This window comes from Phalaenopsis equestris, unplaced genomic scaffold (assembly GCF_001263595.1).
Source record: "Phalaenopsis equestris unplaced genomic scaffold, ASM126359v1 Scaffold000121, whole genome shotgun sequence".
Classification (NCBI taxonomy): domain Eukaryota; kingdom Viridiplantae; phylum Streptophyta; class Magnoliopsida; order Asparagales; family Orchidaceae; genus Phalaenopsis; species Phalaenopsis equestris.
The window spans coordinates 788,764-812,304 of NW_018164563.1; the positions used below are offsets into that span (position 1 = coordinate 788,764).

Sequence of the window (23,541 nt, forward strand, 5' to 3'; positions counted from 1 at the left end):
ACAGATAAAATTAAAATTCAACAATTATATTACATATTTAAACGGCCAACCTTTCATTGATTAATTGAGTATGATTCACAGACAAAATTAAAATTCAACAATTATATTACATATTTTTATATTACATATTTAAACGGCCAACCTTTCATTGAACTTGAGTATTTCGGCAAGATAAACCAATTTATGAATCGAGCCAAATTCAGCCAAGATAGGGGTGGGTTTGGCCATGGTTAAATGCTGACATCAAAATCAAGCTTAAAGGTGGCATATACTGGTTTATCCATTAGCGGATTTACAATTTTAAAAAAAAACTTGTGCAATAGCTCCCTTTAAGTCTCATAATACATTTGAGCTTTAAATAAAAAGTATATAATATTTATAAAAATTCATCACTAATTATTACAACTTACCCCTCTCACTTTATGTTTTACAAAATAAGACCCCCTAATAAACTAAGTCACAAAATATAAGACTTAAACTCATGAAAACCTTCCATAACCATAGGGTCACATAACCTTTGACCACTTCGTCATTTCACATAGGCAGCGCCGAGCATCATGGGTAGCTCCACTTGAACGTTGCTGTCTAGCACACATTGAGATATAATTGATGAAAAGAGCAACAGATCTTATAGATGAATCCTCAGATTTCTCATATACAAGTAACAAAAAAAAATTGCTTGTAAAGAAAAGAAGACAATCCAGCAAATGAGAACAGAAAACAAATCATTTACAGCAATTATATGAGTTTTTGTTGAGGACAGCTGATTAAACCTTGAGTTCTCCCAAATTTAGTGGGCAATATTACTACAAGAAGCAGCAGTTCAGTCCTAAAGCAGGGAATCCCTTCCTCTATGTACAATGTAATTGCACTACTTTTCCAGACTTAACCATTTTTTTTTCTGTCGAGAGGTTGATGGGCATTTACCTCGCAATCACCGGTCAATGCTGTCGTCTTCAACTTCAGAAAATAATGCATTTTTCTTTCTTTTCTGAAAAAAATATGCCCATTTCCAACATTTGAACCATTGTAAATTGAACTTTATTGGCAGCAGGTAATGTGTGTTTGAAACTAATATCAGGTTGTCTGTCATCTCTTGTAGAAATTTTGATGGCAGGCGTCGCTCCGGTTTGGTTGATGTCAGTTACACCTACGGCGACTTTCTCCATGGTTTGATGCCTTTCTGAGGCATTTTGAAAGGGCTCCAGCTTTTTCTGCGCTTCGGACTGTCGGAGAAGAGTCCGGATGCTAATGCCTGCTGCAGCCAGAGTTCAAACTCGTCATCTTCGGGTACCATCTCGGCATCGAGACCCCAAGGATACCGAGAGGAATTGGATCTTTGGGCGGACCGATCCAAACCCACCATATTTACATGGAAGCTCGGTCTGTGTGTGTTGGGCTTGCACTCCATTCCCTGCATATTTTTGTCATTAAGTTTGAAGGATCGAGACATGAAATGGAAGTAGGAACTAAACAACCAATTAATAGAACTAGATAAGATCTTGTGTTGAGAACTTAATTCAGAAAATTTCCTCTCATGTTCACACCTATGAGAATGCAATAACTATTTGGAGATCTTGATACCTAATTTTCTTGCTTAGTAGAGGTCAGAGTGGTGGGCAAATTTAGCAAGTGGTCATTTGTTTACGATGCACCACATTGTCAGAGTGGTGGGCAAATGAACGCTTTTAGCAAGTGGTCATTTGTTTACGATGCACCACATTAACTTCCAACCAGAGAGTACATCACCAATCTTAATACTCTATCAATTCAACGATATTACATCTAATATATCCTTCAATTCAAAATACCATCTGCAGGTTTGGAGAACTGCACATAATATTTTTATTGATACGAAATATTGGCTTAAATACAAGTTACTAGAATCCTAACTTAGAAAGGAAATAACACCCATATCCCCAAAATTACCAGAATCAAATCAAATAAAGTAAAACACTAACTCCTATGATTAGCCGAAAATAAAAGAAAATACATAAATAAGAAATAAAAGGAAATAAATAAGAAATAACAGAAAATAAATAAAATCTTAATATAACTTCTAATACTCTCCCTCAAGTTGAAGCATAGACGTCAATCATGTTCAACTTAGACTTGAAATCATCAAACGAGTGAAGAAGATTCTCTGTGAGAATATCAGTTAATTAACAGCAGATGAGACAAATGGAATGCAAATCTGCCCAAAATCAATTTTCTCCTTGATAAAGTGACAATCAATCTCCACACATTTGGTACGATCAACTTGGACCGGATTACGAGTAATGCTAATGGTGGTTTTATTGTCACAAAAAAAACTGCAGATGAATGGTGACCGGCGTCTGTAACTCGTGAAACATAATGTGCAACCAGAGGGCTTCACACACCCAAAAACATAGAGCGAAACTCAGCTTCAGAACTACTACAGGTAACAAAGGATTGTTTTTTTACTTTTCCAACTAAAAATGTTCTCTCATATGAAGGATCAATAACCCGAAGTAGATTGTCGATCATGGATGGACCCAACCAAATCAATATTCGTATAAACCACAACGAAGTGAGAAGTGCGATGAGTGAAAAACAAACTCAAGCTCGGTATGCCTTTCAGGTAGTGGATCCTCCAATGAACAACGATGAAATGATGCTCATAGGAGTCATGCATAAACTGATTTACGACACTAACGGTGTGAAAAATGTCCGGGTGCATATGGGGAAGGTAAATGAGCTTACCCACAAAGCGTTGGTAGCGTGCTTTGTTCACAGGAACGACATTGGGAGCTTCAAGCAATTTCTTATTAGGGTCCATCGGGACGACACCCAGTTTGCAAAGAAGTAGATTAGTCTCGATTAATAAATCCAACACATATTTGTGCTGGGAACGACAAATGCCCCCCGAGAGGATCAAGCTACTTCCATGCCTAAGAAATAACAGAGAGAACCCAAGTTTTTCATCTCAAATGACGTGGCGAGAATGGCCTTGAGAAACTTCAAGGCAGGCAGATGATTACCCTTGAGCACAATGTCGTCGACATAGACGATGAGGATGGCAATACGGTCACCAGACAAATGTGAAAAAACAATGTACGATCAGATTGGATCTGAGAGAAATCATGATCCACTACAACTTGCTTAAACTTACCGAACCAGACCCGTGGGAATTATTTCAGTCCATATAAGGAATTTCATAATTGATACACTTATCTACAGAAAAAAGTTGAGTCAAATCCCGGTGGGAGAGAGATAAACCTCCTCAGCGATATCTTCGTTAAGAAAAGCATTTTTTGACGTCGAGCTGAAGGGTCAATCTAGATTCATGACTAGGAATAAAAGGACTAGATCGATATTTAGTTTAGCAACCAAAGCAAACGTATCTTCATTGTCAGTCCCATAAGTTCGTGACTAGCGACCCCCCCCCTCTCGTCTTGTTGCGCTCAAAGGAGACATCGAAGTTAAAATTTGGTGCTAAAAATCCTAAAATCAACCAACAACCTGCTGCTTTCTTTCCTGGGGGAGATCAATCACGTCTCAAGTATGGTTGCAGGTATTCATCTCATCCATGACAACAGTCTTCCAGGATAGGTTAGACAAAACCTCCTCAATAGTGGATGAGAGACAACGATCCGTCGAGGATGTGACAATCGCTTTTTCGGACGGAGATAGGCTATAGAACGAGACATATTTTGCCATGGAATAAAGAAGGTGAAGAATGCATGATCGATCTTGTTTGTGTAACTCAATTAGAGGTTGCAAATCTTCACTCGGATCAGCAATGACTTCTGTAGATGGAAAGAGCATCATACTGGGTTTGTCAGTCAAGAGCTTCAGCAGTGAAGCGAGCTCGATGGTAAGGGCATTGGGATAAGTCTCAACCGATGATTTTGTACAGCGAAAATAGGCACGGAAAGGTTGGGGTGGTGGGGTTGGCTTGACTGGTGGCAAATCCAGTAGCGCCGAAGGTGCATCAGGAACAGTGGACAAAAGAGAAATGTCCATCAGAGTCAAAAAATGAACATTGCCCAAAAAATAAAGCTCCCCCTCACTTGAGGCAACATTAGGAAATGAGGGGAAAAAAAAAAAAAGGTGTCGACACTAACATAGGTTTTATTGGTATAGGATCAAAACATCCATAACCTTTTTGAGTGGTGGAATAGCCGAGAAAGATTATTTAATCGAGCAGGGATCAAGTTTACTTTATGTCGGGGCTGTGTTTCGAACAAAGGTCGTGCACCACCCAAAGATTTTGAGATCTAATGAGAAAAACCGTTTGGAAGGAAAGCATGACATTAAGACGGATAATGGGATATGAAAGTTGTGGATTTTTCCGGGAACTCTTTTGAATAGTTAGGTAGTGGTGAGGATGGCGTCGTCCCAAAAAAGCTTGGAAACATTAGCTTGAAATGAAATGAAACGAGCGACCTCAAGAAGGTGTCTATTTTTCTGCTCGGCTACCTCATTTTGTTGAGGGGCATCCGTATAGGAATAATGATGGAGGATATCCTTACTAACCAAGAATTCTCCAAATATAGAATTAAAGCACTCACGACCATTGTTGGTCCAAAGGACTTGAATAGTGCTTTTTAATTAGGTTAAAATGAAGGAGTGGAAAATTATAAATGTGACGGCAGCTTCAGATTATCTTTTAATACCTAAACCCAAGTCATCTGAATGTAGTCATCAATTAAAGTAAGGAACCACTGTTTACTGGTATAGCTTGAAGTTTGAGAGAGCCCCATAAATCACTATAAGTGAAAAAGGGGAGGAAGGAGTGTGAGAATGAGGAGTATATGGTACACGAAGTTTAGCTAATTGATAAATTTCACATTTAAAAGATAATTTTTTATCAATAAACATTAAAGAGAATAATTTTTTAAAACAATGAAAGCTGGGATGACCCAAAAGATAATGTAAAATCATAATTGAACGTGTTGTAGAAAGCGAAAAACTACAACTACGAGATTGAGTGCTAACATTATCAATGTCATTTTCTTGAGAAAAAATAAGAATCTGGCTATCCTCTTAGCAATTCCAAACATCGTCCCCAAATGACAATTTTGAAAGACAAAAAATCAGGAGAAAAATGAGCTATGCAATCAAGATTATCACATGTTAACTTACTGACTAAAAAGAGGTTACATTTAAGCAAAATAACAAGTAACACGGATTCCAAAGTAAGCCCAACTGCTCGTAAAACCTACCTTTTACCCACAAGGCAAATAAAGGAGTCGTCGACAATTTTAATCATATCTCCTGCTCATGTGGTCGGTGGCACTTGAATCAATAATCCACGGACCGAAGAATCAAAACCAACGAGAGCTATCGAGACAATACCTTGACGGACATAGGAGGTTGACGGGCCGACAATTAACTAGAACCGAGAAGCTAAATCAAATGTTTCACCTAACTCTTAATAGAGTCCAACAAGTTGGGAATGGTCCGAGTAGGAACCGGCTGAACTGTTGTGGATTCCGAGGTTGTAGCGAGACCTTTAGTAGCAAAGAATTTGGTCGAAGACTTATTTGTCGGTTTCTCATGGAGCTTCCAACACTTGCCATGGGTATGGTAGGATTTGTGGCAAAAATCAAATAGGACTAATTTACTTGAAATGACGTGATAAAGTATGGAGTACTGTCGGACAATAAGGTTGACGGCTCGGCTAAAGTAGTTGAGTTGCCAAGCATGACAAGTTTTTGACTTCCTTTGCGACGGATCTCAGTGAATGCTTCCCAGGTTGAAGGAAGAGGGTCACGAACAAGTATACAAACACAAACTTCATCAAGATCCTTGTTCAAGCAAGCTAGAAATTGAAACACATTATCCTTTTCTAAAATCTTATGGAAGAAGGAAAGATCTACGGGAGAGCCCCAAACGTAGTCATAGTTGAGATCACATTCCATCCATAAAGCAACCAAATTGTTATATTATTGGGTGACTGTCCTCGATCCCTGCATAGCATCGCAGATCCTATTTAGAAACTTCATAGAGTTGTCCATAATTACCCAAATTTGACTAGGTTATTGTGAATGACAGTCCATAGGGCACTTGCAGACGTAAGAAACAGGGAAAAACGGCTAATAAAGTTCTTAATGGTATTAATTAGCCGAGAGATAATCACGGAGTTCTCAACTTGCCACACAACATATGTTGGGTATGTCTTCGGGGGTTCTTGAATCGTACCCATGAGGAGGCCGAATTTACCCCGGTCTTTGACGAACAACAAAACAACGTGAGACCACTGGAGAAAATTAGAACCGTTGAGTTTAAGAGTGGTAATCAACAAATTAATGTGTAGTTCAGGTCATTCGGTTTGTGAAGGGCTTAAGCTAGATGTCGAACATCCAGTGGAATCAAGAACGTCGGACGGAAGCTCAGAGGTGGAGGAATTAGCCATGGCTCCAATGGAGTCCAAGGAGAAGATTGGCCGCCGAGGCACGAAAAGAGTCGATTCCTGCATCTTGCAACCTACAGGGAAGTTTTTCTGATTGTAGAAAGGAGTTTAGGTCGAAGGACGGACTTCATTAGGAAATTTTGATTATAAGAAGTACCGACCTTGGAGAAAAAAACAAAAGAAAATTTTCTGCTGCAATAAGAAACCGGGAAGGAGGCCTGCAAGGAGAAAAGAGACCCGACGGCTAGAGTAAGGTCTCTAGCTCTGATGCCATGTAAGTTTGGAGAATTGAGCATAACACTTTTATTGATTCGAAATGTCGGCTTAAATAAAACTTACTAGAATCCTAACTTAAGAAAGAAATAACACACATATCTCCAAGTTTACAAGAATCAAATAAAATAAAACAAAACTAAAACACAACCTCCTATAATTAACCGGAAATAAAAGGAAATACATAAATATAAAATAACATGAAATAAATAAAATCTTAATATAGCTTCTAACACAATCAAACAGAAATAAAAGGAAATACATAAATATAAAGTTCCATTTTGGATATATAAAATCTTAATATAGCTTCTAACACAATCAAACAAACATCTTTTTTTCCTTGAATTTATGCCAATAAAATTTCATGATACATAATCAAACGCCTTATCAAAATAAAAAAAATCAAGTGAAGATGGTATCTTTTAATGACATAAATTAGTTTTTCTCTCTAATATCAATTCAATTTTTCTAAACCTATGTTAAATTACTTTCTTCAAATTTAATTTTATTAAATATAAGTTAAATTTCTCTTTAAATGCCAAAACCTCAAGCACGCCACCAATTGCTTGGGTCAACTATCATCCAAGATGGATGGCTCAATCCAAAATGGAACATGGATGCCAAGGTTGGCTTGATAAAGAATTTTGACGCCTAACAACACGTAGGATGGTAGGGAACTCAAGGAAAGACCAAAAGAAAGGCTGCATGCCCGGTGATGCTTCCTCCAAGTTTAACAAAAGTACTCATGGCATACGCTTAGACGAATATCCCAAGGTTCCATTGCAACGTCATCACAATGTCAAATGAGAAGAGTGGAGCAAAAGATAGGGACTATGCTTAAAGGTGCCCTTGAGGCCATGATGGCTTCTCAAATAGTCTATAGTTACAGATTGGACAAGTACATGATAGTTTGGGTGAAAAGGGCCCATCTGCCATAATGAATAATACGAATAATGATAAGTGACCCCAACAGTACAAGGGCATATTTTATTTCAAAATCTAGAATTGCATTTTTATTTGCACTATACAGTATCTACTAAAGCACTAATACACTTACGGACTGCTGACTTTTAAAATTTTTATTATATGGATATAGAAATACATTTGTGATGGTAATGTTTTTGTGTTTGTTATAAAACAATTCTTGTGCATTTGTTATTATGATAATTGCTATAAATGTAGGGTTGTAATTGAAGTCGAGTATATTGTAGATTGAGCTTCACTACTTAAACTTGATTTATTTACGTCAATTGAACGAGTATTTAAACAAGTTAATAAGGAAGTCAAATATTTGAACGAATATCTCAAATTTCATATAAAGTTTAAAGCAAATGATTTTACATAACTAAATAAACAATTGAATTGGTCTCTCATTGTTTTAGACAAATTAAATAAGAAAAATAGTGTATTTATATCAGTAGTAAATGTAAGGAAAAATAAAAATGAATAATGCTAATCTATTTACATATTAACTATTATTAATTTAAATAAATTATTATAGTTAATATTAATAAAACTTTAAGTAATATATTTTAATAATAAATGTATTAATTTTAAATCACTTATATCATTTGTAGGGGGTGTATGGTTCCAATTAAGATTTATCATTAGTAGAATTTAATAAATCCATAAATCGTAAATACGTTAAATGCACTCTACCCTTGAATTTAATAAATCCAGATTTAAGTTGAATTGAAGGTAAAATTTTGGATCCTATATCCGAAAATTAAAAAATCCATGGAACTTTTGCAATTTAAATTTTGGCTAAATTTCGTAAATTCGGTGATAAATATTATCAAAACGCGCTACTGAACACCACGTAACTTGGGAAGAGGCAATAGAGAATTTCGGTAAACTGTGAATGGAGAAAGGGCATAAACAAGGCAAAATGTGGAAAGAGAAGAAACGGACTGAGCCAACGCTACTGAGTGCTAAACGAACAGTGATTTATAGATGAAGAAAAAGATTAAAAATATATAATATTACATAATTAATGTAATATATTTATATAACGATTAATTAATTAATATTAAAAAAATATGATATATTGAATATGATGGATAATGATGTAATAATCATTAAATTACGTGAATTGATAAAAAATATTAAAAAAATAAATATATAATTATTAATTAATCTTAAAATAGTAGTGATATAATAATATATTATTATTAAATCTATAATTAAATAAGTTCAAGTTAATCAATTTTATTTAAATAATAAATTATCATCTTATTTAATATCCAACATTTAACCTAGTTGAACAACAAACGTGCTAATTTGTGAACATAAATAAAGAGAAAATATTTAGTTCATTTAACCTTTGATCTTCTAAAAAATGTTTAAGTTTATTTATTTACTAATTTAAACAAATATGATCGAGTATTAATCGAGCCGAATTTGAGTTGTTCATCGAGTGCGTTGGTTCATTTACAACCCTATATAAATGGTAGAATTTATAGAGACATGCTTTAATTTCATACGTAAAATGTTAGAATGTAATAATTGCATTGTGCATCTTTTTTATCAATTGAGGCAAAATAACAATCAATTTGTGATCAATTTGTTATGAATATGATCGTCCTTCAAATAATCATGACAATTCTTGACCATCTTGCAACTGACATATAACCTTGTGATAGAATTGCAATTGGTGGCATGCTTTTATTGTGCAGCCATGAACAGAACCAAAATGTTGCAAGTCCATTGATTTGTAATGCGAGTATTTTGTCGTGTATTGATAGAAATATCTAGTAATAAATCTGTAAAAAATCATTCATCGAAGAACTTATGATCACCTAGCACCAGGCATATAATTTTTTAACAAAAAAATGTAAGTTGGTTGTATGTATTTAATATGAAAACCATGAGCATCACAAGATTGTCACAAGTCTTTCAGTATTTTGTAAGAGGATTATTTTGTAGAGCATCAATTAAAATATTTTGTGAGAATTTTGTGAAATATCGTTCACTGCAAATGTGATAGCTTACTTTTTTGTAACAATAAAAATTGGAAAGATGGCTTTTTAAATGTACTTTTTGCAATGGAATGTCAATCATATTATTATGATGGATATTCCATGTTTTGCAAATGTACATTACAGTGTTATAGCGTGAGCAACCACAAAAGAACAGTGGATTTATGAGATTTGGCAAAAATAAGTCTATCTACAGAAGGGGAAAGAAATAATTTACCACGGATAAGCAAGATGGGTGTACAAAATATATGACGAACCAAAAAATACACTTCCCCAACCCCAAATACATCCAATCTCACCCCAAACAAGAATCAGAATCTCTTAAAATAAACAGAAAGGAGAGCACCATAAAAATATTATAAATAATAAGATTTACAGACTTAGAATTTCCTGGAAAGCGTGACTTCAAACATGTTTATGGAACATTATAAAATTTATGGCAACAATGTACTTGTAAAGTGCCGAAGTAAGGCTCCATGACCAAATATTTTTTATTCCTTTTCTCTCTCCTCTATAATTTCTACAAAGCATCCAAGCACAAATAGAAGCCTAGTGCACTAAAACAATTTTCCCACGATACAAAAAACTCATAACATGCACTACTCCACACATGCATGTCATCTAATACTCAAAAGATTCCAACCCACACAAGAATATTGATTATATATTTATAGAAGTTAAAAAGCTGCCTTTTAAATCAAAAATAGATTTAAATTTTGGCTTAAAATAATCCAAAATAATAATTTCACTAACAATCTTTTAAACTTCATTTTATCCTATCAAATTATTTCAATATCTGTGCTTAACTTATTAAATTATTGAGTCAAAATCTTAGAAAAATCTTTCCCTTAACTCACTAATGTGGCAACAAAATCTACATCTTCTATGCCATTCCTCTCCAGCCTCAAGCTCCTCAAGCTCTCAAACCCAAAAGAAAACACACATTACAATCGCAACAAGCCCATATAATGCTTGGAACTATATACTATCAAGAACCTTTGAAGCATATTTGATGCAAACTGAATGAATCAATCAATGATGAAAGTACACCTACAATTGAATCCTTTATACTCTTAGAATAGTAACACCTTACTCTAAATGAAGCAACAATACAACCTGACACTAGAATAGATTGTGCAACAAGAGGCTGATCCACCTAATCATACTTTATAGTCTTCCCCTTAAAATGCGTCCTTTATTCAAGTAAGAAGCTAACATATTTAAGCTCCCCAAATCATGGCGCAAAAAAACATAATCCAATACTTAAAGTCCAACTTTTTGGTCTTCATGATGACCAACACAAACTTGCAAACCTTAAAGATCTTAGAATCTGCTAAAAAAAAGTATGCTGCAATGCACTCAAAGTCACGAGTCATCTCGAGAACTGATATTACAGCACATTTGAGTGCTAGGTTTACTCTAATATTGGAGAGGAGAATAGTATGTTGATATAAAGATGGGGAATTTACAAACATACCATAAAAAATTATTCTATTCACTTATCTAACACCTAAAACCTATTATTTACTATTCTACCACCTAAAACTTCTCTATTCATAAAAAATACCACTCCGTTACCTCTTATGTTAACACTCAGTTCGGCAAATCCTCTTCATCCCGTGCGACAACGCCACCTCCGTGATACATTTACAGATCGGGCTCTCCCAACTCCTACCATGCTGCTTCCTGGTTGTTCCACTGCTTCCATTCGTCATTTATATGCAGCTCTGATTTTTCTGCAGTGTGTGGAAATAGAAGGCACCTTGAGCTTATCCCTCTCACGAATCAGAGTGATAGATGCATCAATTACTTGATTTTGCCCTTTCTCTATCAAACTAGCAGAGATATTGACAGAACATAATTTCGTCAGGTCATGCAACCACTTCTTTTTATGAATCTTCTCTGCAGATTTAGAAATCCATCAGATGGTTGAAGACGAGAAGGCCCGCGGAAGTAATAGAGCAATGAAGCATGCATACGAGCTGCAGATTTGAAAGGGATAAGATGTAAACAGGGGAGAAATAGAGGCAGATAGAGTGGCATTTTTTAGGGTGTTAGGCCATTTTAGGTGGTATAATAGTAAAAAATATTAGGTTTTAGGTGTTAGATTGGTATATAGAATAGTTTTAGGTGGTATGTATGTAAATCCCCCTACAAAGATTTGAACCTTAGATCTCCACTTTAGAGATTAATACAATACCACTCAACAAAATGATTGGCGGTAAGAAAAAAATATGTTGATGCAAAAATGAATGATCCATCTATTCTAGAAGCTCAACGTTTTGATTAGAAAAAAGTTTTGGTAACTTGTGTATCAAGGGAAAATTTAGTCCATCCTTCACACTCCCTAAAAAGTGGTATCAACGCCAAAAATGTTAAGTTGGGATTGAAAGGTTCACACCATTTGTTGCTCTTACGGTGGGTTTTTGGTTCATTCTAGAATGGTTGAGCAAGGTCCAAGAGCGGGCAATGCTGATGGAGAAACCAAATGGTTGAGTTTTCTTTTAGATGCATAATACTAGATGATGCTAAAAAAATTTTGAGGAATGATGGTTGATGAGAAGACTTCTCATGTAAGTAGGAGATTGTTAAGATTTGTGTAGATATAGGGTCTGCATAAGAGATAAATATGTATATTTTTTGATAAATTGATTGACCCTATCCCATAGGCTTGAGCTCTTGGGTAGTAACATTTTTTGGCTCCTGATGTATAAAGCCTAACTGATCCCCCCTTGCTTCATACTCCTAGCATTCAGAACTTTCAACTTCTTTATAATCATTATAAGCCACCATAAATTTTTACTTTTTTCAATTCTGTAGAACCGTATTGATTTTCCTCGATAATCTTTTATATACCCTTACTTCACCAAGCCTAAATCTATTTCATATTCCTAAATCCCTATGCTAATCTTCTTAAATGAAAATAGCTATCCTACCTAATGTCAAGTTTGATTCAGAGTGCGTTTGGGGCGGCAGTGCGCTGCCGCATTGTAATTTTTTCTGTTTGACATATTTATGTTTTGCTGTATTTTCAAAAAACTGCAGATGAAAACTGCATTTTCCCACCAGACCTGACTACCAGTGGTAGCTACTAGAAAACTAACTGACTTCTTGAAAAAAAAAATTGTAATAGCCATAGTAACTTTTTGAACATTAACAGTTTCACATCTGTTTCTTCAAAAAGCTACAGCTTCTCCAAACAAACCCTCAATCACAAAAACAAAATTTCTAGTAAAAGAAATAATCAGATCAGGTTGTGTATAACAAAACCTCTTAACATCACACGATTAATTGTTCAGCTGAAGCAATTATCAAGCATTGAGTGCTCTTAATCTTGCTGTGCCATTGAACACCGGAGAACATATCTAACAAATCCTCCTAACATGTACTTCTGTACCATTGAACAAAAATGTGCACAATCATGAATTCATAGTGAGAGGGCATATTACGCAAAGATTAGTTGGTCGATGGCATCTTGCAACTATCAACAGGGTTGTTTTTGACCCCCTTATAGAAGAACATGATAAAAAAGTCTGAGTTAGGAAACTATAGCATCGAATAAATATGCACAACAATGTTTTAACTTCTAGTATTATTCAAGTAAATATGGGATCTATAAAGCCGTTATTGCTGGTACACTGAAGATAATTAACTTTGCCTCTTTCTAAAAAATAACCATAAGCAATGTATTCAAAACAAGCCATTCAGGAGATGATAGAAGAACAATATTATACTGATAAGGGACATAGAAAATAGTATCTTATGGATTAATGCATGTCAGAAGCTGCAACTGTCTATAGAAGCCGTGATATAAAACAAAAATAAAAAATAGACTTTGGTTCAAAAAAGAAAAACAAAAACTAAGTTGCATAGACGAATGAAAATTTGCTAACCTGGCAACTAGCCCATTCGGACACATCAAATATCTTGCTCTCAGCACAGACAAAGGCACGAGGTATTTGCACCTGACCATTAAAAGAAATTCTTCACATGTTATGAACTAATTGTGGACAAGCATCCATTGCGCACACAGCAAAAATGAGCCCATCTCATCTATTCCCCAATTTACTAATGAGCAGTGAGTTAATGACCCTCAATTTAAAGAGAAAATCCTTTATTTATTTATTTATTTTGCATAAAACATAGGGTAGAGCATATTCATTTTGGATTTAGAAAGGCAAACAAATAATAAAAAAAACAAAAACATAACATGCATACATATATAGCAACGCATGGCATGGCAAATAGGGTGCTTGCTTTCACATTGTACCCCCAATCAGGCACTCAAGAAACAATGGGAACACCAAAAAACTCCAGTAACTTCTGCAAGATTCTCTTACTCAACCAAGATGCCAGTAGCATTTAACTGTGATGTATACAGAAAAAGTTTTATTTGTTAAATGCTATAGCATCCAATTCTATCAGTTTGATCCAAAATCCCAGGGACCAAGTAACTAAAAGTTAAATGTCCCAACAGTCCTGGAGGCATGAGAGGTACAGAAATGTGGATAAGTCCATGGATGATTTCATTCCTTCCATTCCCCCTCTGCTGCTGGAATTACCTTTAAAACAGCTGTGGCTGTTCAGTTGGGAAAATTACTGTTCTAACCTTCCAAAGCAACATGGAGTTGTTTGGCAGCCTTCCCAAGTCTTCATGACTTTCGATTATAACTAAAACTGAGATAAATAGAGGTGGGACAGGAGTGACCAGATGCTATCTTTCTCCATCAAGTCACCGACAGGAGAGAGACATGAGAATGGTCGATAAAGAGAAAGCAGAAATAGAAGAAAAACTTAAAACTAAAATTTTAAATCTTAAAATTTGATCTTTATTGCATCCGTTAACACCTTTTCAGAACACAAGCGGGAATTTAAAATATTCAGGGAACATGTCCTTAAAATTCAAAATTCAAAACAAATTTTCCTACATTCCGGGTAACCTTCTCCTAACATGAGGAATCGCATATTTTTAATCCTAAACTATAGGAAAAAAAAACAAAAAAATAAGAGAGAAAAAGTAAAACTTAACCCTAAAAGAATTGAAAGCGCCAGTGGACCACCAAGGCCCAAAATTTAACCCCTTTCGTGGGCCAACAAGCATCAACTTGCTTCAGTGGACTGGCTTGATGGTTGATTAGTTCAAATTCACATTGATAATGGCTCCCTAATTTGTTCAAATCAGATTGGAACTTCATCCCATCCCGCCCTTTAATTAGCTCCTGCAAATAGTAGTCGATGGGGGAAGGCTAAATTCCTATCTTTGAATTGGCCTAGCTTGGAGTTTATACCCTTTTAGCAAAGATGGGGGAAGGCTAAATTCCTATCTTTGAATAATCTTCGAGTACCAATTGGCCTAGCTTGGAGTTTATACCCTTTTAGCAATCTTAAAGGTATTCTAAAAGATATTCTTTAAGCCACCTAGTTTCGTGGTGATTCTCATATCCACAGTGTAGTTTTCTTATAAAGGGCCTTCAAGTCTAATGTTTTTCTCAACAATAAGAATCACCCTCATGTATTCTATTTCATTGGCTAGCAGTCGCTAGGGCTATGAATTTAGCTTGAAGATCGTTAATCTCTCAAAAATTTATTCAAATTTTAGCTTGGATCGAGATCAGATCGAAATAAATGAGCCGAGCTATGATCCAAAACTTTGGATAGAATTTTGTTCGAGTTGATTTCAATCCATACACAGATCGGCTTCAATTGGCTCGAGATTAACTCGAATTGTTTTTTATTTATAAAAATTATAAAATAATGCTAAATAAAATCAAATATAACGAGCTACGAACTGATATTGAGCTGAAATGGATCCAAATGACTCAATTTTAGCCATCTTTTTTCAATTTCGAGCTGAATCGATCTGATTTCAAGCTGGAACAGATCCAATTAACTCAAATTTGAGCCAACTCTTTTTGATTCGAACCAAATCGAACTAGATTCAATTTTGAGCAGAGCTGGCTCAACATCAAACATAACAAGCCATGAGTCGATTTTGATCTGAACTCAATCCATTCGAGCCGATTTCAAGCCGGCCCCAGCTCAGCTCGAAATCAGCTTGTTAACAGCCCTAGCAGTGGCAGTGCAAATAACTTCAATTTTTCTATATTGATAACAAATAGATACTTATGTCAGAAGGTAAATCAAACTAGAATGTATTTCCGCCAAACTTTTGCAATAAAAAATGGACCGTAATGAATGCATTTGATTTTTCATCCTTCACCTTTAAGCATGTTTTTCCCGTGTATAGTAAACCAAATCACATCCTTGATAAGTGCACCCGATACTTTACTTTTCATAATAAAACCTTGTACTTTTCTACCTTAGGGATGAATTCCTTGGTTCATACCATGTATAATAAGAGACTATATGATAAGAAACTGAAGAAAAATGCTTCAAAGTATGATGAAGTTCAATTACTATATAATGATATGCTATCAGATGACAAATCATTTGAAGATGATGATAATAAAGAAAGAGATAAGACCACCCGATTTTTCACAAGCCAAAAAGAAATAAACATAGAAGTTATCCAAAAAAAATTGATGTAATTGAACTTAGACACATCAACATAGTTATTGCTTTAAAATTCAAGTAATATGCTTATTGATTATTATTGATTATTATTGATTACAGAAGATGAAGATGAAGTAATATGCTTATTGATTATTATTGATTACAGAAGATGAAGATGAACCAAGGAAGTGGATAAAGGAGAAAATTATTTGCTATGTCGATGATTCTTATGAACACCCGCCTGAGTGCTGAAAGTCATGAAGATTTTCAATTTAAAAGTTCTAATTTAAGATATTGTTATATTCTTTCTTGCATGGAGGATAGTAAGAGAGAGAGACTTAATCTAATTTAACTTACTTGAATTATTATGTTATTATATCACACTTTAATATATTAACTTAAATTTTTGCACAACTCATTTTAACTTATGATTTGAAATTAAAATATTAATAAGTTACTTCTTATTATACTTACCATGTTAGAATTATTATGTTACTTTTTAATGTGCTAATAGATTAGCATGTTAATATATTACCCTTTTTTATTTTATAATTTAAACATAGTACAATACTTTTTACTTATGCACATTTTGTTAATTTTGAAAATTATGCCTCAAAACATCTCGAGGCTTACATCTAACCTAATAGCAAAAAATGCCTCAATACTCAATCGTGCAATCGTAAAGTTTATTAGAAAAATGATCCAAAACAAAAGAATGAAACAAGAAGAAGCCGTTATCCCACAAAGTGGGGCAACTGCATAAATCCCTTTTCTCCATTGGATCCTATTGAGTGTCATATTTTCATTTAATTCTATTAAATTCTAGGTAAGTTTGTGAATGTGACCATTCCTTCTATACAAATAATCCTTCTAGAATTCTCATTAAATGATTCCAGTTTGCTGTCCAAACAATAAAATCACTGTTCTGGACAAATTTTAGCTAATCGAAACATGCCATAGTGGAGTAATTACTCGGTAGCCTTTTGTAACCTTATAGTCTTTTGGTTCAAACAAAAGCAAGGAGAAAAGTGGTGGCAAGGGGGCAGCATGTGTTGGGATGGTCTTGAATGATAAAGGAAAGAGAGAGAGAGAGGAGGAGGAGGAGGAGGAACCGGCTTGAATATGAAATTTTAAGATTGAATATCTAATTTTCATTGCATCAATTAACATCTGCTAACACTATAAAAGAAAATTTAAAATCCTAACAATTGCAAAAATCACAGAAAATAACTCCTTAAAAAACAAAATCCAGAGCCAAACCCCCTAGCTGATAGTAAAAACCTCCTAAATGCAAAGATTAACAGATTCTTAAAATTAGTATCTGATGAAAAAGATACGATCGAAAAATAAGAACTAATATTAACCCCAAAAGGGTGAAAGCACTGATGAACACACTCCAGGCTCAACTGGCTGTCCTAAGAGAACCAGCCTTCCTAGAATGGCAGTTGTCAGCCAGCTTCCTTTAGCAGGCCTGACAGTTGACTAATTCAGATCTTCCTGGATCAAAGTTTAAAAAAACAACAACATTAAGTTTTAAGAATTATTTACAGAATTTTATGTAAGCAATTAATGGAGAATGTGCATTTTAAAGCAGACATAATGGAGAATGACAGAAATGTGACATAATAGAGAATGAGCATTTTAGTAGTAGTAGCTCTAGTGACAGAAATGTAGCAATGGAAGATCAAATTATTAAAATGTGTGGGCGCTTTAGATATCTTGGGTCTATTGTTCAAAATGATGGTGATATTGATGGGGATGTTATTAGTAGAATTCAAGTTGGTTAGTTGAACTGGAGGAATGCTTCGAGCCTATTGTGTGATAGAAAAGTACCGCTTAGACTGAAGAAAATTTTATAAGATGTGGTGAGACCTGCAGTGCTACATGGCGTTGAATGTTGACCTTTAAAAGAAAAACATAAAACTAAGTTAAGTGTTGTCGAGAAGAGAGTGATGAGGTGGATGAGTGGCTTTACACTTAGAGACAAAATGCGAAATGAATATATCCGTGATAGGGTTTGTGTAACCCTAGTGACGGACAAAATTAGAGAGAGTCGTCTTAGATGGTTTGGTCACATCAAACATCGACCATCTGATGATCCGATTAGAAGAGTAGATCTTAAGAAAGGCAGAGGTAGACCTAGTATGAGTTTGGCATACTGTATAAAAAATGATCTTAATTTATTAGAATTAAATGAAAATATGACACTAAATAGAGCACAATGGAGAAAATATGACACTAAAAGGATTCATGTACCCGATCCCACTTAGTGGGATAAAGGTTTTGTTGTTGTTGTTGAGCATTTTAAAGCAGACCCTCAATTATAAGAATAAAAGCTAAATAATAGATTAATGAGGATGTAAACACTAAAATTACTAGTTTAATGATGAAAGATTTAAGATTGTTTGATAAAGACAACAGCAATCAAGGCCACATTCCATAAGATACATCACAAATATTTTTTTCATCTTTCTATGATAACGTGATGATTCCAAATGTCAGGTAAAGGAGCCTGACAAAACTTGATATGCTGTCCTGTTAGAAGCATTCCTAATTATAAGATATTTAAAAACACTATTGAACAGCTACAGCCACAGGTAAGTTAATTAATTTGGAGCATCACCCCACAATACTAAATTATGCAAAGAAATCAATTGTACAGATAAAGAAATAGGGAATCAAGTTTGCCAATCGAGCAAGCATAGCACAACCCAGTAAAGAAAGATCCCAGTATGTTTCCAAACTGAAATACCTTTTGGGAGGTTGAAAAGACAGAAGTAAGTTCCACCCATCCATCTCCATCCTTAGCTTGATGATATTGAGAACAGTCCTGATACCCACACATATCATTATATAGCATTCTAAGTGGACAATAATACTCATACACTCGATAAGAAAAGAATTATCAACATGCAACGTTCAAAATTAACCAGACCTGACACCACCTAGCACTTGCTTTACTTCTTTTGATGCAAATCCAAATATGTGAGTGCCCACACTTCGTGCAGTCTATACGCCTAGACTCCTCGGAGTGAAAATCTACACCATCCTGCAATAGATGTAAACCAGTAATGAGTTTACTTTCTCCAGATCAAAAAAGAAAAAGTGAAACTGAAGAGACAAATATCCACAACAAATAACCAGTAAAATATAGATGGAAGTGGACAAAATACAAAAATTGAAAGCCAAAAAATCAGTATTATAATGCAAGTGTACTAAAGAATTCCTTATGAAGCAAATTAATAGAAAGGTGAAAATAGAGATTTCAATCATTCCTAACAAAATAAAAAAACTCTTTCTAAAATAACTTCGCAGATGCCAGACCTGTCTAGAGGAGCTGCAGGAACGTTGGAGTGCTCTACCAGACTCTTCTTTCCTTAGTTGCTCATCGTAATTTTTCTTCTTTGTAAAATCTGAAAGAACCTGGCAAACACCAGGTTCAAGGCAGAAGATATCAGATACCACTTCCATTTACAATCAAAATATCCAAAGCAAAAAAATAATATATAGCTTGCCTCATAAGCACATTGTAGCTTCTTGAATGATTCACTTGCTAATGGCTTTCCCATGTTTTTGTCAGGATGGACAAGCATAGCCTACACAAACAGCAAAATAGTTATTTCTTCTAAGAGATTAGGGAGCTTTCCATTGAACTGAACCTTTAGAAGGAGCATAAAATGCACCTTTTTGTAGTATTCCTTTTTCAATGCAATGGGATCAATACTATTCCTTCGAGGAAATCCTAAGGCCTCATAATGATTTGAACTATTCATTATCCTCTTCATTTCATCATTTGAAACTGAATCAGCATTTACAACCTTGATTGAAGAAGCATCTTTCTGAACACCGAAAAAACTTGATGTAACAGAATTTTTAACAGTTGATTTACTTGAAGCCACATTGTTAGCCTCTGCTGTATGAGGAAAAAATTCAAATTCGCTAGGATAATCTTCTACAAGTGGTTCGGATGCCTTGTGTTCCTCACAACTTGCATGCTCACAGGCATAATCATATCCTTGGAGTAACTTATTCAGAAGGTCATTTGAGATAAAGGAGAGATTCATGGAAAGAAAAACTCCAGTCCATCCAACGCGAGCATGAACAAAGTACAAAGCATATACAGCCGAAATGACTACAAGACCCCGTGCATGGCTTAGGGAGAACGCATAACCTGCATTGTTTACAAGAGCCGATGACTAAAGGCAACATCTTACAGAAACCAATAGCTCATATAAAGTGCAGGACCTAGGGACATTTTGTTGCATAAAATATAGATAAATAGTCAGATACCTCCAACTACAATAAGTACTCCTGTGGTCCAAAAGTTACTGCATTTCCACAATATCAAAATACCAAATAGACCAACCATAAAGAGCCCAGGAGTAAAACCCAGATAGTAAATAGAGGCTCCAGCAGCTCCCTGAGACAAAATTGACCCGTCAGATACAAAGCATATAAAATCACTTGAATTTGTATTCACATCATTAATTTACATCATGTTCAAAATATCATCCGTAAGCTAAAAAATTGCATCTTCTTCATGCAATATGTATACAACAACAAGCCATTATCCCACTAAGTGGGGTCGGCTACATGAATCCTTTTTCTCCATTGTGTGCTATTGAGTCATTTTCAATTAATTATAATAAATTAAGACATTTTTTTATACAATATGTCCAGGTCTTTTTTGTTTATCTTTGTCTTTCTTAATATTAGTCGAATCTAAAACATCTACTCTCCTAATCGGATCATCAGATGATCAATGGTAATGTGACCAAACCATCTAAGATGACTCTCTCTAATCTTTTCTGCCACTGGAGCTACACCAACCCTTTCAAGGATACATTAGCTTCGCATTTTGTTTCTGAGTGTCAAGCCACTCATCCACCTAAGCATTCTCATCTCCGCAACACTTGACTTATTTTTATGTTTCTCTTTTAAAGGCCAACATTCTATATCATAAAGCATTGCAGGTCTCACCACCATTTTATAAGAATTTCCTTTTAAATCTAAGTAGTGTTTTTCTATCACACAATAGACTCGATGCATTCCTTCACTTCAACTAACCAACTTGAATTCAACTAATAACATTCCCATCTATATCACCATCACTTTGAACAATAGATTTGAGATATCTAAAATGTTCACACCTTTTAATGATTTGATCACTCATAGTTATAACTCTGCCACTAGATCTACTACTACTAAAATTACATCCATGTATTCAGTTTTAGAACTACTCAAATGAAGGTCTTTAGACTCTAAAGTAGAGCTTCATAATTCAAGTTTTTCCTAAACTCTTTTTCTAGTCTTATCCACAACAAGGATATCATTAGCAAAAAGCATACACCAAGGTACATTCTCTTGTTAATGTTATCAATAAGTAAAGCAAAAGGATATGGGCTTTAAGCAAATCCTTGATGTAATCCTATTGAAATAGGAAAATATTTGGTCAATCCTTCTTCAAGCAATATGAACAAACTAGATAAAATAAAATAAGTTACAAATAAATACAGTTCTACTAACGCACAATCTTTTAATTGTTAGAATTACCAAAAATAGGATCAGGCTAACAAAAAAATCTAACAAGGTCTAATACAAAGAAAATAAAGTAATATATCAAATGAAGCATTAGGCTCAACAATACAAGTTCATGTAGTGGGTACTTATTGATCAATATGATCAGTATCAACATTATCTTTTACTTAGTCAACAACTCAAAAATTAGAAAATTTATCTACTTGATGAAAAAAAAAGTAACTTTACCACTAATAGGTTAGAGATGACCATTGACCCACTCAATGCTTTCCATAACCAAGCTAAAATGTTTTATGATTTTATGTTTGTATCAAGTTAAATAATCAGATCAAAATATTTTTCAAAAGATCCAACAGAATCTTTTTCTCCATAAAATTGCATTAATTAATTTTTTTATTAAAATGATCACTAATAAAAATTTATAATTTCAAATGCAATAAACATTTCATAATACTTAGAATAAATTTATTAATTTCAACTATAATTTTACTCAATTAAATTAAAATTATAGAATGCTTTTAATGCACAACTTGACGTAATTCTCTAATATTTTAATAAAGAATTACTAATTTTTAATGCTAACATATATTTTAATATAAATAATTTTTAGAGATAAATTTTACTAGGTTTACTAATTTAAAGATTCAGTGCTAATTTTACTAATATGTTTGAATTTTTATTAATTATGTATTTAAATTTACTAATCACTGCTAAATTAGTTTATCTAAATTTTCAGTAACGTTCTATAACCAAGATTATTAGATATTACAAAATTTTATCAAACCCTAAACCCTAAAACTTAAGTTGCTAAATAAATAATTAAATTAAAATATAATTACAAAAATTATTATCGAAATAATAATTTTAGTTTAACAAGTTATAAATATTTTTAATTAATTAAATAAATAATTACATTCCATGTATTCAGTTCTAGAACTACTCAAGTGAAGGTCCTTAGACTCTAAATAGAGCTTCATAATTCAAGTATTTCCTAAACTCTTCTCTAGTCTTACCCACAAGAAGAATGTCATCAGTGAAAAACATAAACCAAGGTACATTCTCATAAATATCCAATAAGAGCATCCATAACCAAAGTAAAAAGATATGGGCTTAAAGCTGGCCCTGATGTAATCGAATTGAAATAGGAAAATATTTGGTTAATCCTTTTTCATGCAATATTTATATACTAAATAAAATAAAACATGTTAGAAATACATACAATTCTGCTAACATACAAACATTTAATTGCTGAAATTACTAGAAGTGGGACCATGCCAGTAGAAAAATCTAACAAGCTCTAACATAAAGAAAATAAAGTAATATATCAACCGAAGCATTAGGCTCAGCAATACAAGTTCATGTAGCAGGCACTTATTGAACAATATGATCAACATCAACATTATCTTTTTCTTGAGTCAATAACTCAAAAATTACAAAGTTTAACTACTTGAAAAAAAAAAGTAACTTTACCACTAATAGGTCAGAGATAACAATTGACCCACTCAATGCTTTCCATAACCAAGTTAAATGTTTTATGATTTTCTGATTGTATTAAGTTAAATAACCAGATCAAAATGTTTTTCTAAAGATCCAACAAAATCTTTTTCTCCATAAAATTTTATTAATTAATTAATTTATTTTTTAAATGATCACTAATAAAAATTAATAATGTACTTAAAATATAACAACAACAAAGCCTTAATCCCACTACGTGGGATCGGCTACATGAATCCTTTTTCTCCATTGTGTCCTATTTAGTGTCATATTTTCATTTAGTTCTAATAAATTAAGATCATTTTTTATACAATAAGCCCAAGTCTTCCTAGATCTACATCTTCCTTTCTTAACATAAGTCGAATC

General features: G+C 34.0%; 1 protein-coding gene across 2 annotated transcripts in view; it reads right to left on the bottom strand.

Moving 5' to 3' along the window:
• Positions 1-708: 708 nt before the first annotated feature.
• The window catches only part of LOC110021107, a 27,677-nt gene continuing 4,844 nt past the window's right edge, over positions 709-23,541 (bottom strand). For both annotated transcript variants that reach the window (XM_020719447.1, XM_020719446.1), the window contains 8 exons: positions 20,434-20,563; positions 19,827-20,314; positions 19,659-19,739; positions 19,468-19,566; positions 19,079-19,192; positions 18,896-18,973; positions 13,524-13,595; positions 709-1,414 (listed from right to left, as the gene is read on the bottom strand). In XM_020719447.1, coding sequence (XP_020575106.1) covers positions 1,151-1,414; positions 13,524-13,595; positions 18,896-18,973; positions 19,079-19,192; positions 19,468-19,566; positions 19,659-19,739; positions 19,827-20,314; positions 20,434-20,563 — 1,326 coding nt within the window. In that variant the 3' untranslated portion in view covers positions 709-1,150. The remainder of the gene's footprint in view (positions 1,415-13,523; positions 13,596-18,895; positions 18,974-19,078; positions 19,193-19,467; positions 19,567-19,658; positions 19,740-19,826; positions 20,315-20,433; positions 20,564-23,541) is intronic.